Source organism: Pimephales promelas, chromosome 4 (genome assembly GCF_988280905.1).
Source record: "Pimephales promelas chromosome 4, fPimPro1.hap1.1, whole genome shotgun sequence".
In the NCBI taxonomy this organism is placed as follows: Eukaryota; Metazoa; Chordata; class Actinopteri; order Cypriniformes; family Leuciscidae; genus Pimephales; species Pimephales promelas.
In genome coordinates, this window is record NC_142772.1 from 25,335,666 (window position 1) to 25,358,195 (window position 22,530).

At 36.8% G+C, this 22,530-nt stretch overlaps 1 protein-coding gene across 4 annotated transcripts; it reads left to right on the top strand.

Annotated features, from left to right (window-relative positions):
* The first annotated feature begins 187 nt into the window (after window positions 1–187).
* bdp1 (BDP1 general transcription factor IIIB subunit) lies at window positions 188–21,810 on the top strand. 4 transcript variants are annotated; one of them, XM_089130152.1, is made up of 47 exons: window positions 188–1,092; window positions 2,984–3,533; window positions 3,710–3,816; window positions 3,996–4,058; window positions 4,164–4,286; window positions 4,856–4,986; window positions 5,155–5,249; window positions 5,365–5,419; window positions 6,376–6,501; window positions 6,621–6,860; window positions 7,047–7,226; window positions 7,639–7,806; window positions 9,065–9,232; window positions 9,323–9,398; window positions 9,474–9,663; window positions 10,642–10,703; window positions 10,790–10,963; window positions 11,061–11,229; window positions 11,712–11,760; window positions 12,300–12,409; window positions 12,494–12,716; window positions 12,835–12,983; window positions 13,080–13,119; window positions 13,254–13,346; window positions 13,433–13,589; window positions 13,684–13,826; window positions 13,909–14,142; window positions 14,359–14,467; window positions 14,542–14,641; window positions 14,739–14,814; window positions 15,296–15,482; window positions 15,575–15,779; window positions 15,880–15,955; window positions 16,065–16,327; window positions 16,761–16,910; window positions 17,083–17,188; window positions 17,367–17,649; window positions 17,728–18,040; window positions 18,224–18,320; window positions 18,400–18,598; window positions 18,683–18,845; window positions 18,942–19,047; window positions 19,328–19,668; window positions 20,167–20,260; window positions 20,381–20,660; window positions 20,800–21,004; window positions 21,085–21,810. In XM_089130152.1, exons 1-47 carry the CDS (start codon window positions 872–874, stop codon window positions 21,196–21,198), a joined length of 7,563 nt encoding a protein of 2,520 aa, XP_088986278.1. In that variant the 5' UTR covers window positions 188–871; the 3' UTR covers window positions 21,199–21,810. The 4 variants fall into 4 exon arrangements, with proteins under 4 accessions (XP_088986278.1, XP_088986280.1, XP_088986279.1 ...); XM_089130154.1 differs by having other exon boundaries at window positions 18,942–19,002; XM_089130153.1 differs by having other exon boundaries at window positions 18,942–19,038; window positions 21,085–21,809.
* The last annotated feature ends 720 nt before the right edge of the window (window positions 21,811–22,530 follow it).

A 22,530-nucleotide genomic window follows, 5' to 3' on the forward strand; every position in this document is an offset into this window, starting at 1 on the left:
AATTAATGTTCTCAATGACATGCCTTCAGTCATAGTGCTCTCCACGTGTGTACTACCAGAGCCATGTGTACTACTATTAGTCACAGCTGACTCTCTGAAACTGCTGGGTAATGTAGTTTTTTAGTGAACGAAAAGAGCCAAAGAGAGTAATGGTAAAACTACAAAGACCCACAATGCCTTTCGCTGGATGAGAGGAGTCGAGTGGCGTGGTGGTGGCCAGACCGGCCGGTGCGCAAGGAAAGTTACTGCAGGGGAACCATGCAACCGGCAGAAACGGCATTTTACCATTTTAACCGCGGCAATCACATTGACAGGGTTACACTGTGATTTGAACTGAAGTAAGGCGTGTTGCTTTTTTGTTGTCATTACACATTTACCGTGTTATCGCTGGCAATTCAGCTAGCACTATGTCTGTGAGCAGGCATTAGGAAATGAGTGTGGACACCACACTGAGGCATGCGGGAATCTGAGGCGTCCGTCGAGCATAATGTGGCCAATCTAAGATTTACATTTTTTTAACAATTCAGAGTTGCCCCTCTTATATATTTTTAATCTCAACAAATGTTGGTATTCATAATTTACTCAGTGAGCAAACTATAAGACCACGGTTTAGAAATACATGAATTAGGCAGTATTGACCAATTATATTAACACAACTTAACTAGCAGCCACGCAAGAGATGGCCAACATCATATCGATAAGATCAGTCAGTCTTGACCACATGATACGGTTTTAATCTCATGTAAATAATCGTTTGTCCTGGTGCAACTGAGGGCAACTTGAACTCAGTCACGTGACACATCATCTTTATGGACGTGAGTGTGACGCAACCGTATACATGACTTGATCTTACCACAGTGATCTGACGAGGATGCGAAGATCAAGAATTAGTATTAAGCCTAATGTCAGGCCAGGGGGTCGAGGTGTGGCGCCAGTTGCAGAGGACAAGAGTTCCCAAAAGTCCACAGCTGTTGACGACACCCAGCAAACACCGTTACCTCCACAGTCTCAGCTGGACGTGAGAGAGTCTGCTGTGGCGACAGGAGATGGACATGTCCCCGGCTCTCCCTCAGAGAAAGCATCACTTAACACGTAAGCAGCACACCCCTGAAAGCATCCAGAGAATTTACAAATATATATAATTTTATAAAAATGTCATTTCCACCAGACCACCACAACCTGTCTTTGCCACCACCACAATGAACACTGTGACATTTCCCCCTTTCCCTCTAAAATATCATGCTTTGTTAGTCTGTTAATATTAGTTTTACAGTTAGCATTAAATATACACAATTACACATTATTAAATTAATTTTATCCAGTTATTTTTTACGTCCACGTGAAATATGAGCCGTTTGGAAATGACAGCCAATAAACATATTCTCAGTTTTAGTCATATTTACTGTGTTTTTTTCTTCTTTTCATTACCCCATAAAGAGGTCACCCTTTCACCCAGCCGTGTGTTCACTGTGGAGTTTCTATTGCTATGGTTATTAATACAAACCTAAAACAATGATCCCATGATTCTATTTTGTACAGTGTGGTGGAAATGACAGTGAACCCAATGGACTAGGGTTCTACTTATGAAAAATATACGAAAATGTGAATAAATATTGCAATACATAATATGTATAATTGAAATAGACATTATTTTATAATTTATACTTAAAATCTACATTATTTAAATTTTTAATTTAGAATTAAGCAAGGTTGAAGAAGGTACAAAGTCGGGCTTATGGACAGGGGGAAAACAGTAAAAATCATGCATAAAACGCCATATTATATAATAAAATGAATGATTGAGCCATGATAAATTTCCCCCTAGGGTGGAGTAAATGTGACAAAAAGAAAAAATGTTTTTTAGATTGTATTATTTCATCCAGGGACAAGAAAAGTACCATAGTTAGAGAAACACCCATATATATATATATATAAAAAAAATTTTTCAAACCATTTTAAGGAAGTCTTGTTATAAAAAATATATATATACACATATGTTGGGGTGAATTTGCACAATCTTCTAGCTTCAAACAGCATGTCGGAACACCTCCAGGACCTAGAGGGTTAAATTTAACAAATCATTGCATACCGGTATCTACCATTCAAAAGTAATAATGTTGTGTATTTTTGCCTGCTTAAACTGTGCTGCTCCTGTTTAGTGATTAAAACGATTGTTATGTAGTGAATATTTAAAAAAAAGGCTTTTATTTAATTGGTTAAACTAGCAATGTTACAGTGGAGTTTTGAGGGTTAAGCGAGCAGCTTAAGGCATTTTAGTTAAATAATACCTGTACAGAATCCAGAATGATTTAAACAATACAGCAGGACTTTTATTGCATGGATATTGTGCTGTCTGATGTCAGTCTTGATATTGTTGACTCGGTCCATTAAAAATAGCTTCTGTTGATTTAAAATAAAAATATTAAATGAAAATGTTGCCTTGACTACCAAAGTAAGTTTAAATTGAATTAAAAGTACTAAAACTAAACTGAAATAAAAAATAAAGATAAAAAAGCTGAAAAATATTAATTAGTACCATAAGAATATATAGTTATGAAATAGCACTGTCTGATGCTTACTATTAAATTAGTTTTTCTCACAATTCGTGTTCTTCTGTGTTCTGTTTTTTTCTGTTTTATCATAATTCTTGACTCATCTTTCTATTTTCCTTATCATAATCTAGATTTATCTTGCTATTTTTTTTTTAACTATTGCGTTGGTGCTGCATATGAATGTGAACTTTGTGATTTCAGGTATTTATTAGCTAGCTACTTTGAATGGGGGAAAAAACAGACAACTGTCAGCCAAGCACAATAATGTAAATATGTGGAAGAGGGTTTTTTTTTTTTTTTTGCCTCTTCGGTTGTGTCTTATTTGAATTAACATGACTGCCTAAATTACACTAAACTGTAGTTAAATTGCAGCTCTGCTCAAGTCTGATTTGATCAAACTTGAGATTCAAAGTTTTTTTTTTCATTGACAGTAATGATGGAGCGCCATCTAGCGCCAACACACCTGCAACTACAGCACTTCAGAGGAGAAGTAGATTATCTGCCACACCAAACCTGGCCAGACCCAAAGTCCGCTCTGCTCCTCCTTCATCTACTGGAAAGACTGCTTCCCTTCTATCGGGGACTAAGACATCATCTTCTGTCCAGGCAGCCTTTCCTCAGTCACCCGTCCCAGTTGCTATCAGCAGAGACGATTCTCAAAACTCCGATGCCACTGCAGAGGCCAACTGCCCTCCATCCTCACCATGTCTTCCATCCACCTCTGGCTGTCCAGAATCTCCATCATCTCCACCGTCTCAACAAGAGCCCCACCAAACCCCTAAAAAAATCCCCAATGAAGATTTTGGGCTCCAAGAAGGAACCACTCCAGCTTCATGCACACTCTCACCGTGTGTGAAGCTGTCACGTGTTGATGGACCAGACTCTCCCCTCAGGAACAAAATGTCCTCAGACAAGCAGCGGGTCTTGAGAGCCCTCAAATTGAAAGAACTGATGAAGCTGGAGAAGAGGAAAGAAAGAACGGTAAAGTCAATATTAAATCAATTAAATGCATTTAGCCCGAAGAAATGTCACATTTAAGCTTTTCACAACAGTTAGAAAACTAGAAATCTATCAAAAGCAATCAAAAACTCTGAAGAAAGTACAAATGAAAATATTTAATTATTATATGCAAACTTTTCTTTTTTGGCAACTCAAAGGAGAAGAAGAGTAGACGGCATAAGCAAGAGCACTGTATTGAGCTGGATCGTGACAAAATGTCCTTAGCTGACTTCATTTATTACCTGCCAGAGTCAAATCCTATGACGTAAGTTTGCCCGAAAATAATACATCATTTTGCTTTCTTTCTGCTTGTGTGCTATGTATGATCAGGGTAACTTGGATATTAAAATGCTGAAAGGTGCGGGTATGGTGGATATATTCATATTATTGTATTTGTTTACATCTCAAATGCTTTCTGTGTCATTGGTTGTCTCTTCATTACAGGAACAGCTCCTCCCTTTCCACAGAGGAGACTCAAGCACAACCCGTTGCTTCATCGTCTCCCGTGTAAGTGAAATGAAACCTGTTTTGTTGTTTCTAAATATTTTGTTTTAATTTGCATGTTGTCTCGATTAATGTCTTTCAAGATAATGTCAGTGTTTTGTGTCTCAGTGTGCTGAAAAATATAGCAGAAGCAGATGAGGACAATGATGATGATGATGATGCTGATGACAATATGCTGGTTCCAAAAGTCAGGGTGGCAGAGGATGGCTCACTGATTTTAGATGAAGAAAGGTATGGTGGTCTGAAAGAATCCATACAATCCAGTCCCTGATAAGGGAGCTGGTGACACTTTAATTTAGTGTCTTGTTACACATTACATGTACTTAACTTGTATTAACAACTTGTACTTACGGATCAGGACTTGGTTTAAGGTTACGGTTAAGTTGCATGTAGTTATGTATAATTTACTGTTATTACTATAATAGTAATAACAGTAAATTATACATAACTACATGCAACTTAACCGTAACCTTAAACCAAGTCCTGATCCGTAAGTACAAGTTGTTAATTGATGTTACTTGGTGATAAAATGTACACTGTAATTAAGACACCTGAAATTAAAGTGTAACTACTAGAAATAATTTTGAATTGATTGTTGTTAGTTTGTTTGCTGAAAGTGAAATTGCTGACTTTCAATTCCCCTACTGCTTCTTCGATGTACAGTCCAGCCAATCCTTATTAATAGAGACGATTTTACTTTACATGTTCATGTTTAGCATGTCCATAACACGTGAAGTCCCCCATATGTTTCATCATATATAATGCATAATTGTTAGTAATTACAGATTGATTGTGTTCAGTTTGACAGTGCGTGTTCAGAGGACGTCTGATACAATTGTTGAGAATGCAAATCCGCTGTTTGAGCGAGGCTCTTCTACAACATACGCGAGTTTCAGGAAAAATAACTATGTGAAGAACTGGTCTGTCAGAGGTATGAATACTAAATGTTGGCTTATGATTGTGCAGGAACATGAGTTGCTGTTCGCTCATGTCAAGCACGAATGTAGGTTTAATGCTAAATTATCAATACTTTATTGGTGCATTCACTTATGTGAAGAACCCCTTTGAGAGCATCTTAAAATTGTAATGTGTGTTTCAGAGACAGATATGTTTTATTTGGCCATCAGTATGGTGGGAACAGATTTCTCCATGATGGCTCAGCTGTTGACTCACCGTAGCAGAACAGACATTAAGGTACCAGCCCTAATCACAACAAATATCCTCATCTCACGGACATTATCCTGTGTATAAATGTAATACCTTTGAGAATTTATCTGTTGGTGTGTTTTTGTCATTCTGTTTTTGATAGAATAAATTTAAGAAGGAGGAGAAAGCGAATGCATGGCGAGTGGATAATGCGTTTAGTGAGTATTTTGTACTTTTTACTTAAATGCATCTAGAAATCACACGATATCTGTCTATCTCGCTGTCTGTCTGTCTATACGCTGATTTCACGCAGCCGCCATTTTGAAATGGCTCCGGTGGGAAGAAAACCTGACGTGTCACCTTTAATCATAGGAGAGTTGCGAATGCGATACCGTATTTTTGTTTTTAACCCCTTAACGCCCACTGTCACAAATATGCCACAAACCGTTTGACTCAGTCAACCAGCCGAGATGACGTCTGCATTCCCCCAGTGCCGGTTAGTGCATATTCGCTATGGACCTAGGACCTTCGACAAGCACTTGTTTCTAGTGGGACCGCAAAGTGACAGACTTATTTCCTGTTTACGCACGAGGGTTACTCTGGTCAGGAACATTTGCAACATACCAAATTGACTATTATGCCCGCTGTTGCAGATTTGCAGCTTCCCAAATTGACCATTATGGCCGCTGTTGCAGATTTGCAACATACCAAAATTTCGATTTATTTGTTGTGCAAAAGTGAAATTGATAATCTCAACATTATTTACCATCTACTTAAAGGCAAAAACACACATAAAACATTTTTTTATATACAGCTATATAAATTCAGGCGTTAAGGGGTTAATGTAGAAATTAGTTATTCTAAAAATGTACATACATTTCTTTCAAATTTTAGACTATATACAGTGAAATTAATTTATAAATAAAACCATTTTTTATATATAATTCAGAACGTAAAATAAGCAGGAACGAACTATATACATATCCTATGTTGGATATTAACATCCAATAGTGTAAATTGCGGCAGCAGCTTCAGGTTGGCAGTCCATTGTCCATCTATACTTCTGGGGTTCTTCCCACCGGATCCGCGCTTTCAATTTCAAAATGGCGGCTGTGTGAAATCAGCGTATAGTGTTGTTAAAAATCTACCTTGGTCTGACATTTAAATTATTTAGGAAACAAGCGGCCATTTGATAGCGAGTTTTTCAGTTTCCTGCTGAAGAGGATCTTGGCTAAAGACAAACAAAAAGGCAAATCCATTAAACTGGTTGTGAAATCCAGTAAAGAAAAGAAAGGAAAAGGTATTGTGCCCAGGAGTGGTGGTTTCAGGTCTTTGGATTCCACTGTACCATACTCTATTTGTGTGTTTGTGTGTCAGAAGGTTTATTTTATTTACTCTAAACACCTTCTCTTTAACCAGGTGGTAAAAAAGCCAAACCGCTTGAGGTTGAAGACTCCATTAATGATGATGAACTGTGCAGTGTGGACAGTGTCTGTTTTGATTTAGAAAAGGAAAACCAGGATGGCTGTAATGTGAATGAAGCTGATGTGCCGTCAAGCACAAGCAAGAAACGTAAACGCACCAAAAACACTAAGCCAAAAGTTTTGTCATGTGAGAAAACATGCAAGCCAAGGAAGAAAAACAAGACATCGAAAAAAGGTTTCACACTGTTTATTGCAAAAACGTTATATGTGATGGGACATAATTGCAATTCAGATTTGGCCATGCTGTCTGTCATTTGTAGTGCAGTATGCTCCAAGTACCTTATGGTGTCTGAACATAATAATTCTCATTCTCTGTATAAATATACGACTTGATGACACTTCAATCTATATATAATTTCAGGCAAAGGCTCAGTTGAAGTGGATGGAAGCTCTGTGAACGCAGACAATGAAGATCAGTCATGTGTGCCTGTGCCAAAAAAGAAACGCAAACAATCAAAAAAGAGTGACCAGGAGCAGCAGGAAGATAAAAGAGATGCCAAAGAAAAATGCCAGAAAAAGAACAACAAAAAAAAACTTAAAGGTTTCTGTTTGTTACTTTGACTTTACTGAGCTTACGTTAAAGACCCCCTGAAATCAAAACGGCTTTTAGTCAGTGTGTTAACTGTGAAGCCTTGTGGAAATATACTACAAATATTCTTCATTGTCACTTGACCCTTCAGAAATCATTCTATTTTGCCGAGAAGAAACATTTTTCATTACTATCTATGTATAATAAATACAGTTCTACTGCTTCATATTTTTGTGGAAACCTAGATACTTATTTTTTTCTCCCCGAAATAATAGCATTTATTATAAATGGAAATTGTGTAGCATTTATAAATGTCTTTTGGGATCAATTTAATGCGTCCTTGCTGACAAAAAAATGTGAAGTCTTGCTCCAAGCTTTTGAACTGTAGTGTACATATTTAAAATACTCTTTGTAATCTTGACAGTACGGAATGAAGGACCTACTGATGGAGAAGGTTACGCAGTGAATGAGGAGCACAATGAGGTGTCTCCCGTCCCAACCAAAAAACGCAAACGCTCCAAAGGATGTGCGAAGGAAGAGGAAGCCACAAAAGGAAAACGGATGACTAAAAAGAGCAAAACGTCAAAGAAAGGTGAAGGTTTTTTTTTTCTTTCCATACTTTGACTTTACCGAGCTTATGTTATAGACCCCCCAAAAGCAAAACGGCTTTTAGTCAGTGTGTTAACTGTGAAGCCTTGTGGAAATATACTAAAAATATTCTTCAGTGTCACTTGACCCTTCAGAAATCATTCTAATTTGCCGAGAACAAACTTTTTTTTTTTTTTATCAATGTATACAGTTGTACTGGTTGATATTTTTGTGAAAACCTTTTTTTTTCTTAACAGCTTTTATTCTAAATAGAAATTTTGTACCATTATAAATGTCTTTTATGATCAATTTAATGTGTCCCTGCTGATTTTTTTTTTTTTTTTTTAAATCTTATCCGAAACTTTTGAACTGTAGTGTACAGGCACGTGCACGCATAGACATCAAAGGGGGCTTTAAGCACCTCCCCTTTTTATTCCTGGAAAGAGTGCCCTTTTTTTCTGGGGTGCGTTTTTATTTTTGAAAAAATATATATATTCCTGTTTGCGCACGGCTTCCCTGTCAAACAGATATATTTATTGAATTGTGTATCTAAATATCAGGTCAGGAGTTCTGAAGGGCTCCCTCTCTGAAGCACCGATCAGAGTACACGTGTCTAGTGAACTCTCGCTGCTCTGCTTGGATTTTGAGCCGACCGGATAAACAGTCCGTGAGGCGCCCTCGGTTCAAATGAGTTTTGTTCCGCTTTTGGCGCTCAAACATTTATCAAACTCGATAAAAGTATTCAGTCGGATGACGATATTGACTCAAACTTTATATAATTTACTTGAGAAAAATTATATCGCGATAATGAATGAATGAGCATATCAATTTAAGATGTGGCTAAATGTAATTTATGACCTTGTATGGAAAATCCAGACGTTTTGTGACTTTTTATGGCCTAAAATTCTTCTAATTAAAGTTAATGACTTATATACATCAAGAGTCTTTGATGATGATGATACAGTCCTCAAATGTGAAACTAAGTCCATGTCACCATCAGGTGTATCAAATATATACTTTATTTAAACTAGTAGCATAGAAAACATGCACATTGTGGCATGGTTTTCTTTGCTGCTCTATAAACCTAGTGAATACTAAGGAGACCATAGTTTTTACATTTAATTCATAAAAAGTCAGAGTTGTGTTATATATATATATATATACATTTTTGTTTAAAAAAAAATTGAGCCTCTGTCCCTCAAAATGTCTGTGCACGTCCCTGGTAGTGTACATATATAAAATACTCTTTGTATTCTTGACAGTACCGAATGAAGAACCTACTGACGGAGAAGCTTATGCAGTGAATGAGGAGCGCAATGAGGTGTCTCCCGTCCCAACTAAAAAACGCAAACGCTCCAAAGAGTGTGCAAAGGAAGAGGAAGCCACAAAAGGAAAACGGAAGACTAAAAAGAGCAAAACGTCAAAGGAAGGTTAAGGATTTTTTTTTTTCATGTTAATGTACAGTCTACAAAATTACATTTGCCTGGAGAAATTAATCAGTTTTTTTATGTTTTACACAGAGTGTACTAGATCTGAGCTGGGAGCTGATGGTACTGAAGTCTCGACAGCAGCCGCCGATGCTGAAGAGGATCAAGGGTATGCAAAATTATCTTCCCAAAATCTACAGTTGTCTAATTGCAAATCTTCATCACTTGTCTCATAATGTGTCAGGGAGAAGCTCAGTCTTGAGAGCACAACTCAGGAGGACATTTCACAAAGCTCTTCCAAACGCTCAAAGAGGCCTTTGCCCATTTTGGCAAAAAGAAAAGCCAAAAAAGGGTCTGTGCCAAAAGCAACCGTAGAGAGTAAAGATACGGTAGAAGAACCTCAAGATGAAAGCTGCAAAGAAGCTGAGAATGAGGTATGTTTTCGCATTTTCGAGTTTGATTCCACACCTGCTAGTCTCTTTTCACAAGAGGTATGTATTGGTTTGTTTACCACCTTAATGTTCACGTTTAGCGGCACACCATTTAAAAATGTAATTTTTCTGGCTTCCGCTGTCATCTGCTTTTTTTTGTTTGTTTTTTTTTGTATCTTGTTATGTTGCTTGATATTGCAAACTAGTATTACTTTCCATATTATTTTAATGTATCGTCTAAATTAACTCACTGGTCTGTAGCACAAACAGTTTTACCGTTTACTGCACTATGTTATTCTTCTCATTATTTACCTGTAGCAGCTTATGAATCAGTCTTGGACATTCACAGAAAATAGCTTACTTCCACATTGAAAAATAAGGTGGATCGGACCACACGGTATTAAACGATGTTTCAAAGGGATAGTTCACTAAAAAATAAATAAATCTCATTCCAAAAACTGTATGACATTCTTTCTTCTGTAAAACCCCAAAGAACATATTTTGAATAATGTTGGAAACCAATTGGTTTGGATGACCATTGACGTCCATTGTATGGACAAAAAAACACAGATGTTGCTCAAAATATCTTATATCTCTTTATTTGTAAGAGAGAGAGTGTGTGTGTGTGTGTGTCCTAGCACTGGTGTTGCATGAGTAAGTGCACTCTCAGTGCTGAGTTGTTAAGTCAAGAAGGCCATCCGGCATAAAACTTGTGCCAAATTCAATGTGTGGATAATTCCGGGAACAGCCCAAAGCAGATGGATTTATTTACCACACAGAACAGTATGAAACTGCCGTTACATCTAGCAAACAAACCAGATTTTTGACGTTAAACAAATTCTGCTCTGCCAAAAAAAGATCTAGTATAAAGGCAGACACCAGTTAAAGTTACTAACACAAGGGCATGCATTATTTTCTTTAGTGATCACTGGAATTGATCATTAATGTGGATAATCCTGAAACATTATTTGATTCTTATAGTTCAACATCATCTGTCTTGCTGAGAAACAGCCAGTAGTTGTTCTGGAGAGAACTCCTCCAAGGTAAATGGTTCATTCTTTCTGCACATCACTTGAGTTACACAGTGATCTCTTGAATTACCATTTATATGTATATAATCACTTCACAGGCTTAAAGATGCACACTGCTCACCTGAAAGCCAAGGGCAGCCACAGTCCTCTCAGAGCCCACTACATTCTCCTGGACGCCAGGTAAGAGCGGGAAAGGTGAAGCGCAATCTGGCTGTTTCAGATGCTGGTAGTGAAGTCTCGACAGCAGGCCTCTGTGCTGAAGGGAGTCAAGGGTATGCAAAATTATTATATTTTGACAAGACTGGAGTTTGGGATTTTCTTTCAACAGTTTTCTAATTACAAATCTTCATCAATTACCTCATGTGTCAGGGAGAGACTCAGTCTAGAGATTTCATTAAGCGCTCATCCGCTTCAGACCACTTCAGAAGGAGAAAGGATGGAGCAGTGTCAGACTGGGTCAGATACATCACCAGAAGACATGAGCAGCACTGCCATGCCTTTTCAAGCAGTCATCCAAGACTCTAAAGACATGGAGGAGGTAAAACAAATAACTTGTGGTGTTATTCCATTATTTGCATTGATTATCAGTAATGCATTCCTACAGTAATTAAAGAAAAATGAGAGACTATTTACTTGTGTAGCATGATGTGAATCTGCTTGGCTTGCATTTACATGACGCCAATAATCACTCAATGCATTTTTGCTCGCAACATATTAACCTTTTTTGTGATCTGTAATGCTTTAAAACCTCAGAGGATAATGTTTATAACTATGATCTTTATATGTATAGATCTTTGATTTTCTAGTGCATTGTACATTAATAAAATCATAAATATTCTTGTTTTACAGTATTTTGATGTTGGATATTATATTATCTACTTTTTTTTTAATATCCAAATCACATTATATTCAGGGTTTGAACATAACGTGACCAACAAAAAGACTTAAACTATTACACTACTCATTTAATTTTATATAATACACCTTTATACTGAAGACAAATTACTTTTTCTTTTTTAGTGTTGCAATTTGCATCATTCAGAGCTTTTGGCTTCATCTGAAGAAAATGGTAAGTTTACTTTTGATATTCATGTTTTTGAAATAAGACCAATTAAACAACCTGAGCACTTACTGTGTGTCTCGTAGAAATTTGTACTTGTTTGTCTTACTTATTACCATTTATGTATTGTTTTTTTTTTTTTTTTCATATATTTTAAAATATAATGTATTCCTGTGATGGCAAAGCTGAATTTACTGCAGTCATTACTCCTGTCTTCAGTGTCACATGATCCTTCTCAAATCATTTTGATATGCTGATTAATATCAGTGTTAAAAACAGGGGGAAACCGGATTCTTTGATTAATAGAAATTTCAAAAGAACAGCCTTTATTTGACTTTTTTTTTTCAGCCTTTATTATTATTATTATTATTATTTTAATCTTAGTGATTCCAGACTTTTGAACTGTAGTGTATTTGAATGCAAATAGATGATATTACCAAGTCTGTTTTTGATGTCTTTATCTAATACCAAACATGACCTTTTTTTGTTGGAGTGCAACACATAACAGTTGAAATGGTTGGAACGCTTCTTTTTGATATCTCCTCAAGGTCAGACATTACCGAAAAGTCCCGTTGTGTCTCATGAAGTAGTGGAGCGCTACCTAGGGATCCGAGCACAAACCGCTGCAGAGGAATCAACGGCCTCCAGAGGCGATCATGTCAGTACTTGAGGAGTTTGTTTTGTGTGTTGTAGAGTAAACCAGCAGTAATCAGCTAAGAGTGACTGTTGATGTGGATTGCAGGTGGGAGAGCATACAGATGGTCTTGAGGAACAGGGCTCTTCTATCGTTACTCTAGAAGAGAGCATCTCTCAAGAACCAAAAATGAAAGAAGCTGACACTGCCTCCATTTCTTCCCAACAAAACCTCTCCGAAAAAAGGAGGTTTATTAAGCCAACACCCTGTCTAAGCCGGGCAGCCAAGACTTTCCACAGACCTCTCAATGTGCAAACAGAGTTTAGAGAAAGTGAGTTTCAGATGTATATAATCCATGAGCTAAGAAAACCATCCAGTTGCCTGTCCCGGTAGCACTGTATTTGGTTTTCTGTACTGAACGTGTGTATTGTGTTCTTTTCCAAATCCAGATACAGCGTCTTTTAACCGTGACTCCACACAGCTGCAGTGTAGCAGTCCTGAGGAAGTCCAAGTGAAGATTGCCGTGAATGAATGCCTTTCTGAGGAAGACGGCACATGTAGCGTTACTCCAGAAGAAAATGGCCCTTGGGATGTTCCGGTGAGGAAATCTGTCTCAGGAGTGAGTGACTTTAGTGTGTGAAGCCAAACACACAATATCTGACTTGCTGTGAATTTTATCTTCTTGAATGTTCAGGATAATGCCAGAACTACAGCAGATGATCTGCCGTCAGCTGGTGAGATTAAAAACATTATTGCCCTTTGTTATGTTCAGTTGTTTCATTGCTGTACTGTATATAATCTTTCCTTCTTTCCTTCTTTCTTTCCTTCTTTCTTTCTTTCTTGTCTCTGTATCGCTTCTTTAAATAAGCAACTTCTCCAAGACCTAGTAAGACTGAGGACAATGAAGATTCATCTTTCCCTGAGAAGCCTCAGGTTCCTGACACCATGCCATCAGACAAAGGTGCAACATTTAACTTCAAACCCCTAAATTAAGTGCTTAACTTGCAGCAACGAAAAATAAAAAGTACAAACGAATGACTTTTACAGATGTGAATGAAAGAGGAACAAAGCTTGAAAAGTCTGGATCTCAGATTTCTGAGAATAAAGTTCAAATTCAAACTGATTCGGAGGCTAGTGAGTCTGCTGTCACAGACACCATGATTGAGGAACCTCAGACAGAGGGGAAGAGGATTGTTCCAGTCAGGTGCGCACTGGCAATTAAACAAATGAATGATTCCAATTGAGTTTGTCCAGAGTGTCTTTAAAAATGTCTTGGCTTTGTGGTGTCATCTGTACAGCTTGTTCTCTGATGGTTCCTCAGTTTGTACTCAAGATAGTTTCGCTCCAGAGAAACACATTCAGCTTACTAAGCACACATCAAACCTAGAATTGGCATCTCGGGTCATGATCAACCCTCAACAGAACTCCGAGCCCAATGAAGGTGAGACTTATGTTGTTCAGATTGAGAATGTTGCTGTGAAGTTGAGTGTTATTGCAAATGATTGAGACATGACATCATTTAGATCCTGCTGAGAAGCCAGAACATCAGAGCTCAGTTAAAGTCCAGCACTGTGATTTGGATTATGACATAAAGAGAGTCTCCAGAGAGGATACGCTTGTGGTATCTCAGGTGGATTTGCAGGAACCTAAACGGGATGAGGATCTAAGGTCTCCTGTCTTGGTACTTGGCTCAATACAAACTGCAGCCCCAGATGTTTCTGTGGACAGCACTGGTAAAGGAAACGAAGGACAAAATGGTGGGTTTTTAAATTTTAACAGTATTTTTTCTGTAAAGAATTAATATATTTATTAGATTTGATTTAATAAAGGGACCGTGTAGATGCTCATTCTTTACAACAATATTTAGTCCACATATTAAAACTCCATGTTAAAACCTAAAACTGACTAAGAAGGAACCCGCCTTCATGGTTACACACAAATAATTGAGTAATTTCATCATTCGTTTCTCATAGATCCAGTTCTCAGCGATGCTTCATCAGCACCATTTGAGGCAGACAGTCCGGTTTCATCTTTTTATGATCCTCCACATGATTATACAAGTAACATGTGTGATATGGACACGTATGTAGTGTGTTTGTAGCTTTTATGTAGAATTTATATAATATTATTCAATTAATGATAATACGCTGTTTAAGGATGCTGTTTAGTGAGTCTGCAGCTGAAAACATTCAAATACCAGACGAGCAGGATTCAGAAAAGCAAGATGGCACAGAAGAGCAATCAGAAGCTCATGAGGTAATGCGTCCTGAGTCCTGACAAACATTACACCTTGTGTATTCTGCGTTCACTGATTGAAGTGATCACCTTTTAACTAATTAATGTTTTCTGGCAGGATTGCATTGCCTCTCTCGATGGAAATGCAACATCTGAAATCCTAGGTTCAGCTGGAGTGGAAACGGGTGCAACTGGTAAAGTTGAAATGAATACATGAGCAAGAAATATTAGCAGACTGTAAATACACTGTATAATATAAAGATTACTAAAATATGTTCTATGAAGTGATTACAATTTAAAGTGTGTGTTAAATTTGAATTAATTTAAGTTCTCTTGTGGATTTATTTGGCAAGGCAAGTTTACTTCATACATAGTGGTAACTCAAAGAAATTTATAAAAAAAAATAGCAATTATTAAAACATTTTCATAAGATATAAAAAACATTAAAAGATAAGTAAAAATAAAAAAGGATTAAACCACTTAAAATGAAATAAGATTCTACGTTAAAATTAAAATGAGGTCACTTGATCAGTTTAATAAATCCTTGCTGAATGATAATAATATTAACTTATTAAACAAAATGTATCTCACTTACCCAAAACTTTTGATCGGTGTTATATGCTATAGTCTTATTGTATAAGTGCTTATCTTATTGTCTTTCTTTCCTTGTCACAGATAACCCATCAGAGGAGCCCACCTTTATTTTGACTCTATATGAGATTCCAACCTCTCAGCTGTTCCATGAGGCTGACTGTGGCCAGCAGGATATGCCCACTTATGAACTGCAGCCAGCACAAGTCCAGACATCCTCACTGATAACAGGCAGTTCACAGTCTCTTTCCTGCACATTAGAGGCTTCCAGGTGCATTTCCCTTCCAGTCCAGATTTAATTCAACTCGGTAAAGAAATCCTCGATCATCCATTCGTTTCATCCTTGATGACCTTGTTTTGTAGTGCATCTCTGCATATGGAGTCGGAAGAGACCAATACACCATGTAAAAGTGTTTCTCACAAGGTGCTGGATGATTCCCTGGTTCCTCTTTCAAAGGATGCTGCAGAAGATGCAAGTACACAATTGATATCCTCACAGGAAAACCGTTGTGATGATGTGAACTTTTTAAATTGTCCACCTGAGATGCTCTCCTGTAATTCTGCCATGGTATGATGCAGTAGTCCCTTTTGTTACCATAATTTTTGTTGAGTGATTTTATATTTTGTTGCAGTTTTGGAAATTAAAGTGTTCTCCCTTTTGGTAAAAGCCAACAGATCTACCAAAGTTGGTGGATGAGATCCTGACAGAATCTCCAGAAACTAAAGCTGCCACTCAGAGAAGTAGTAAGACATTTTAATTTTTTTCAACTTTTATTTCTGTCAGTTACTATTATTTAAAATGGTATATTCAAGTAGACAAGATGGTGATGTCCTCTCTGATCTCTCCATCAAGGCAAGATAAAGGTCAAGCCGAAACTAAAGCCATGTGTGGTTGGGCCTTCAAACAATGGCCAGTTTGATTGTGCACCCAGTCAGACACATGCTATTGCACAAGCTGAGAGTGAGTCCAACCAGAAAACATCTGCACAGGAAACAGTTAGTCCTAAAATCCACTTAAGCCATGAAGACCGTGAGTGGGGAGCCAATCCTGGACATGACGGTGTGAAATCAACTGCCATTGTGACAGGCTCTGAAGATATGAGAGATGAGAGTCAGGTAAAGTGGGAAAGTCGTCTCAGAACAGGTCCCCAGATGGATGAGGATTCTGTTGTTGACTCCCCAGTGAGTCACTGGCTGTTCTCTTTTGAAGCAAGACCACTCATTCTGTGTTTTGCTGTATTATAGTATCTAAATCAGTCGTTCATATAAGTGTTTCCAGTAACACTTTACAATTAGGTTCATTAGTTAACAATAGCTAATGTATTAAATAACATGAACTAACCATGAGCAATACATTTGTAACAGTGTTTGTTAATCTTTGTTGATGTTAGTTAATAAAAAATAAAACTGTTCACAGCACATGTTAGATTATTTAAAGATTAATAAATGCTGGATAAGCACTGTTCATCATTAGTTCATGCTAACTAATGTAGTTAACTAATGTTAACTAATGAACCTTTTTGTAAAGTGTTACCGTGTTTCCTTACAGGTGCACAGTGTGTTGGCTGATACCTCCTCAGGAAAAATGGAAAATGTTTTTAATAAGGAGATCCCTCATGACAGTGAGCTCCAAAAACCTGAGGACTTGTCTGTATGCCTTCCAGAGAGTGCGAGATCACTGTCTCAAGTAAATGTCGAAGTAAGTGTTTTTATTTTTATTTAAACAAGTTTCAATCCTTTTTCTCCAGGAGCCTATCACTATTAGCAAACAACAACGGTCCAATAAATTCCTAATTTGTTTCATGTCAATTTTGAAAGTTTAAAGGTAATTAGAGCACATCACATTAGTTGATTAGTACTTCTGTCCACAGAAGGAAAAAATGGCAGATAATTCTAAAAAGCCAGATACTTGCAGAGAGGCATCAAGTGTGACACCATCAGTTTCTCAAGGGAGGACTGTGCCTTTACAAAGAAGAGGTAAGGATATTAATTTCCCTTCATAGTTCCTTTTTTAACCTTTAATAAGTTAAAAATGATACATAAATAAATAAAAAACATTTACTGTTACTGAATATTATGCATTTCGCTTGTCTTATAATTACATTTATGCATTTCATTTACATTTTATATGTATCTTGAATGTTATATTTTTAAGGCAGGATCCAAGTGAAGCCTAAAATCCCCAAATCAACAATATCTACTAAAGATGATTTCTCAAGACAGGAGCAAACTGATATTGGATCTAATGAACCAGCCACAACTCGAATCATTTTTCCAGCAACTTTGATTAAAGAAGAATGTGTTAAAGTGGAACTGGGCGAGAGATCTGAGCAAGATGTTATTTCTGATATTTCAAAAGAGTCGGACACAGAAAACATTGAAGAAGTCACAAAGTCAAAGCAGCAGACCACATTCACAACTGTGGAAACATCACCATGGTAATACATGTCTATCTTTATAAATGTCCTTGAATCTGTGAAGTCCTTAACTAATTTTTTTACACTCTGTTATCATAGCACTGTATCATCACCTGAGGAATTGAAAATAGAGGGTGGGCACAAGGACGTGTCCCATGTGGTGTTGTCCGATACATTGGTGCCGGTTTCCATGGAGAGTGGAAGTCCTGTCCAAAGCAGTCTCCAGATGGGTGAAGAGAGCCAGCAGGTCCTCGCTGCTGAGGAAGACCAGGAGACACATTCACATGAGGGTGTTTCACACATGCTGCTGACTGATATATTCATACCCGTCTGTGAGGACATGCAAGATGATCTGAGCAAGGAATGGATGAAAACTGGAAAGACAAGCCCTCATGGAGCAGAAAGATCTCAGGTTGGTTATGTGAATTAAATTGATTTATTGGTATTGGTTGATACTGTGTTTTTACTTGTACATTCTTGTTTCCAACTACTTTACATTTACAAAGATTAACTTAGATTAAATATATTTTTAAATGAAATCCTTATACCCCTGATTCATTTATGAGATGTCTTCTATTTGAAATCTATACAACAGATGAGGGATCCAGATTCTGCAGACCTGTTAGGTGCAGTGTCACAATCATCAAATGTTGGACCATCAATATCACCCAGGAGTCACCCACCACCCAAAGGTGGTGAAACTATTTAATCAATGTATCTCAACATACTGCTTAGTTTCTGTAACAATGTGAGGAATTTTCTGCTTTTAAGGCAAGTTGTTGGCAAAGATGGCATTTCCCAAAAGGACAGCTGAAGATTCCCCTAAGAGGGGCGAGCAATCAAAAACCATGCCTCCGTCAACCTTAATGCCAAAGCAAGAGGTCGATGCCACTCTAAATTCCCCAGAAACTAAAAGCAGTTCAGAACCCAAAATGGAGTCAACACAATGTAGTTTTGAGACTTTTACATGGTATGAGTGACTGTATTCTTTGATATATGTACAGAAATGTTTAATGAAAATGAAACCACTGATGGTTTGGTCATTCTGTCATAGTTCTGACTTGCTGCCTGTTGGCTCAGAGGACCATGAGACGATGTGCGGGGGGTTTTCTCATATGTTGCTCTCTGATATTTCGGTGCCTGTATTGGATGAGTCTGCAGAGCACAACCTTCACAAAGAGGCCTTATCAGTTGGTCTTCAAGAAGATTCAGTCAAAGTATGTTGTTGTGTTTTGACAGGTCTTTGGTTGCTGATAAAAAAAAAAAATATGGAAAAATTAATTATTTACTGAGCATCTATCTAACTTCCACAGGTTGAGAAGTCAGCATATATTGAGAGACCAGCAAATACTGAAACGGAGGAGACAACAGCAAGTCAGTCTGTGTCAGTGGAATGGAAAACACCTTCTTGTAGGAGAAGTACTAATGGATATTTGAGTAAAAATAATAATATAATGCAAAATGTATTTATATGTAATGAGAATCATATCTTACTCCCCTAAAATAGTGGTTAAAGTTAAAAATGTAATAAATAATTAACATTTTTGCTTTTTCAATGGGAGTGATGAATCCAGAAAAAAAAACTAAATCTTGATTTTTTTTTATTTTTTTTTTAATGGTGTCTATCAAAATTTGATCAGATGATTTTAATGTATTTGCTTCTAATGCCTTCTAATCTACCTTGTATCTATTCCTCAAGGCACACTTCGCCCAAAGCCTAAATTGTCAAAAAAAAGAGATGATCCTTTAGAAACCGACCTCTGTCAGCCGGGCTCTACACAGACCTCTTCAGCTACTCCTCAGCAGTCCCTGGACCCTCAAGCTGAGGAATGGTCCCTCAAAAGCATTATGCTGCCAATGGACTCGGATGAGATAGAGAACTGGTGTGAAGGAGTTTCACACATGTTGCTGTCAGATGCATTTGCGCCTGTTTCTGAAGAGATTGGACAGAACAGCACAGACCTAAAAGTACATGAGGATGAGGAACACGCTCTTAGTGTGCCAAACAGTGAGGAGACACCCCCTGAGATTTCAGATGAAGTATGCTATAGTATTTTAAGAAGCATTTAACTGCAGTTCATTGTAATTGTACAATTGTATGGGTTAAAACTCATGAAAATAGCCCAGATCACGTTTTACCAAAAAATTCTAAAGATATATATATATATATAATTTTTTATTTTTTTATTTTATATTTTTTATTTTATTTTTTTGCATGAAAAGTATACTCTTATGATTTTTTTGCAATGATATTTTTAGATTCAATATAAAAAATTATTTATATTATGTATTTTATGGTACTGCCTTTATTCAAAATGTATTTTTTAAAATAATTTACAAAAAATTTGTCAATTCAAAAATCTTATATTTGGAGAATAAAATTAACTTAATCATGGGCTTAAAATGCTGAGGGTCCTAAGAGTAGAATTACATTTTCTTCATGCAAAATAATTACTTCTTTTTGGAGTGAACAGGCTGTTTTAAAATACACCTATATGAACTACACTGTAGATGACAATGCAAAAATCTGTTTTATAGGTACATCAATTAGACACTATTTCTGACTTGCCAAAGATTGACGAGTCAAATGAGAGTCTGCCAGCATCAAAAGCTAAAAAATCACCAGCGAGAAGTCAGTCATTCTTCATCATACACCATATTATTAGTCTTTGTCCTCCTTATACTTTGTACTACTAATTATCCTTTCTAATTAATCAATTTCTCTCACTATTCATTAATCTCTCTCAAACAGGTACATTTCAGATGACACTAAGATCGCCTGAAAGACGCCTTAAAGATCAAGCCAATGTGCTAAAGACAGCCGAAGCTGCCCCAACCACACCTCAGCGAGCTCAGACATCAAAAGTGAAGGAATCCATGAGTACTCCAACAAAGCAACACACAGGAGAGATCTCAGGTGTGTGTAGGGTAGAGCTAAAGAAGTTATCTGTAGAGGAAATATTCCCTCTCCAAAGTGTCCTGCAACCAAAGCATCACAGCACACCCGTCACTGTGAAATCCATTTTTAGAGGGTAAGAATTATTTCCATTTCATGACTCGTAGTATCTTTTATAATCCTTTTCAAATTGTTAAAATTACAATAGTGCTGTTCACAGTAAAAACAACTACTCAATTAATAGCTAAATGGCAAAAATATGTTTGTACTCTTAGGAATGAGATGCCCAAGGTATCTCTGGCTTTGCGTGGAAGCAGAAGCCCTGGTTTAGAAATGCATGCTGATGAGGAGCCACCCGTGCCTCCAGGATACTCACCAAAGATTGTCCTTCATCGTGTACCAATAACCGATGCAAACACGCTTGCCTCGTCCCCAGCTAGAGTGTCCACCACAGCCTCCCAACCACCGGCAGATCATCAGGTACATGCTCTGATTTATGTTAAAATCATTGTATTAAGCCTGTAGTTGTTGTCATTAATATTACATTCTCTATCGTTCAGTTCTCTGATCAAAACAGCCCTCCAATCTCCAATTTGGATGCTGATAAGGATCCTGTTCAAGTGTCCCAGTTCTTCCTGGATGACATCTTCACTGAAGTCGTGGATCCGGACTGATTCTTGTTTGAGACGTTTTTCACTGCTGCTATTCCTGTTCCTTGCACTGGAGTGAACATGTACAATGCTGTCACACTGCTAATTGCAGACCTATTAGAGAATTGGCAGTAATTTTAATAAAATTGTTTAACTTTCATAAAGGAAAATACATACGTAGATTATAAAAAATTGTTATGCCATAAGTTTTTTTTTTTTTTTTTTTTTTTTTTTGTGATGCAGGTTTAGTCACAGCTCTGTTATTTATTTGTATTTATTGAATGCTGAACATTGAACCACTTTTTTTTTTTTTTATCAATGACATTAGTTAACAATGACATGTCAGTTTTACTGACTGCAGATGAGTTTAAAGATCTTGCTTTGGTCAATGCAAATCTATTTGTTTTTATTGTAACTGTGTTACTTTTGTTTTCGTTCTGGGAGCAAAACCACTTCTGTGAATTGTAATACAATTCTCCGGTGAGAATTTATTTTTCAAGAATGTGTAATTAAATATTATCAATTGTCAATTATATTGGCAATTGGTGGCACAGTCTGGAATGGATATTACATCAGTTAAGTATTTATAAATAAGTTAATAAATTGATATTCACTTCAAATTTAAAATGCCTTTTCTTACTCTGGAAATACAGTGCACTTGAATAGGACAAATGAGGGAGCAGGGAAGTTTAGAACAGATTTTATACTTTAGGTTTATATTTTTTTCCAACATTTTTACAGACACGCAAATGAAGAAGTTGCTTAAAAAAGGAGAGTGCAATTTTTTAGCTCACGATGAATATGAGTTTTGTAATAAATATTTAGTTAAAATCATAATAGTTATTGCTTGATTAAATTCTTAATATAAAAATTAATGTCAAAATGGAAATGCAGATCCTAAATATTATATTGTAAACAAGAATGTTTGCCAGTGAAAATCTGCACAGATTACTCTTTGTGTATTTAAAGGTGCTATATGTATTTTTTAGTGGCCTCTATCGGTGATGTTTCAGATTGCAACCAATTTTTACAAGAGCCTTCTTGCGCGTGCTCGAGCTCTCATGGTACACGCCCATAGACAGTAAATTTATTATCTTTAAAGTATTAAAGGCCATGTGTTGAGTAATTACCACAGAAGATAAAAATAATTAAATGTAGTAAGGCATATTTTCTAAATTGTAGAAAAGAAAAAGAAAGTTATATTTGGCCATTGCAATCAATTAAGGTGCAGATAATGGCTTCATTTCACATCCTTATTACTTCATGCGATAAATCATTTTAAGTTTAACAAGCTAAACCAAAGTATGCCATCTGCAAAAGCATCATGAATAAGGTATATGTTTTCAGTTGAATGCT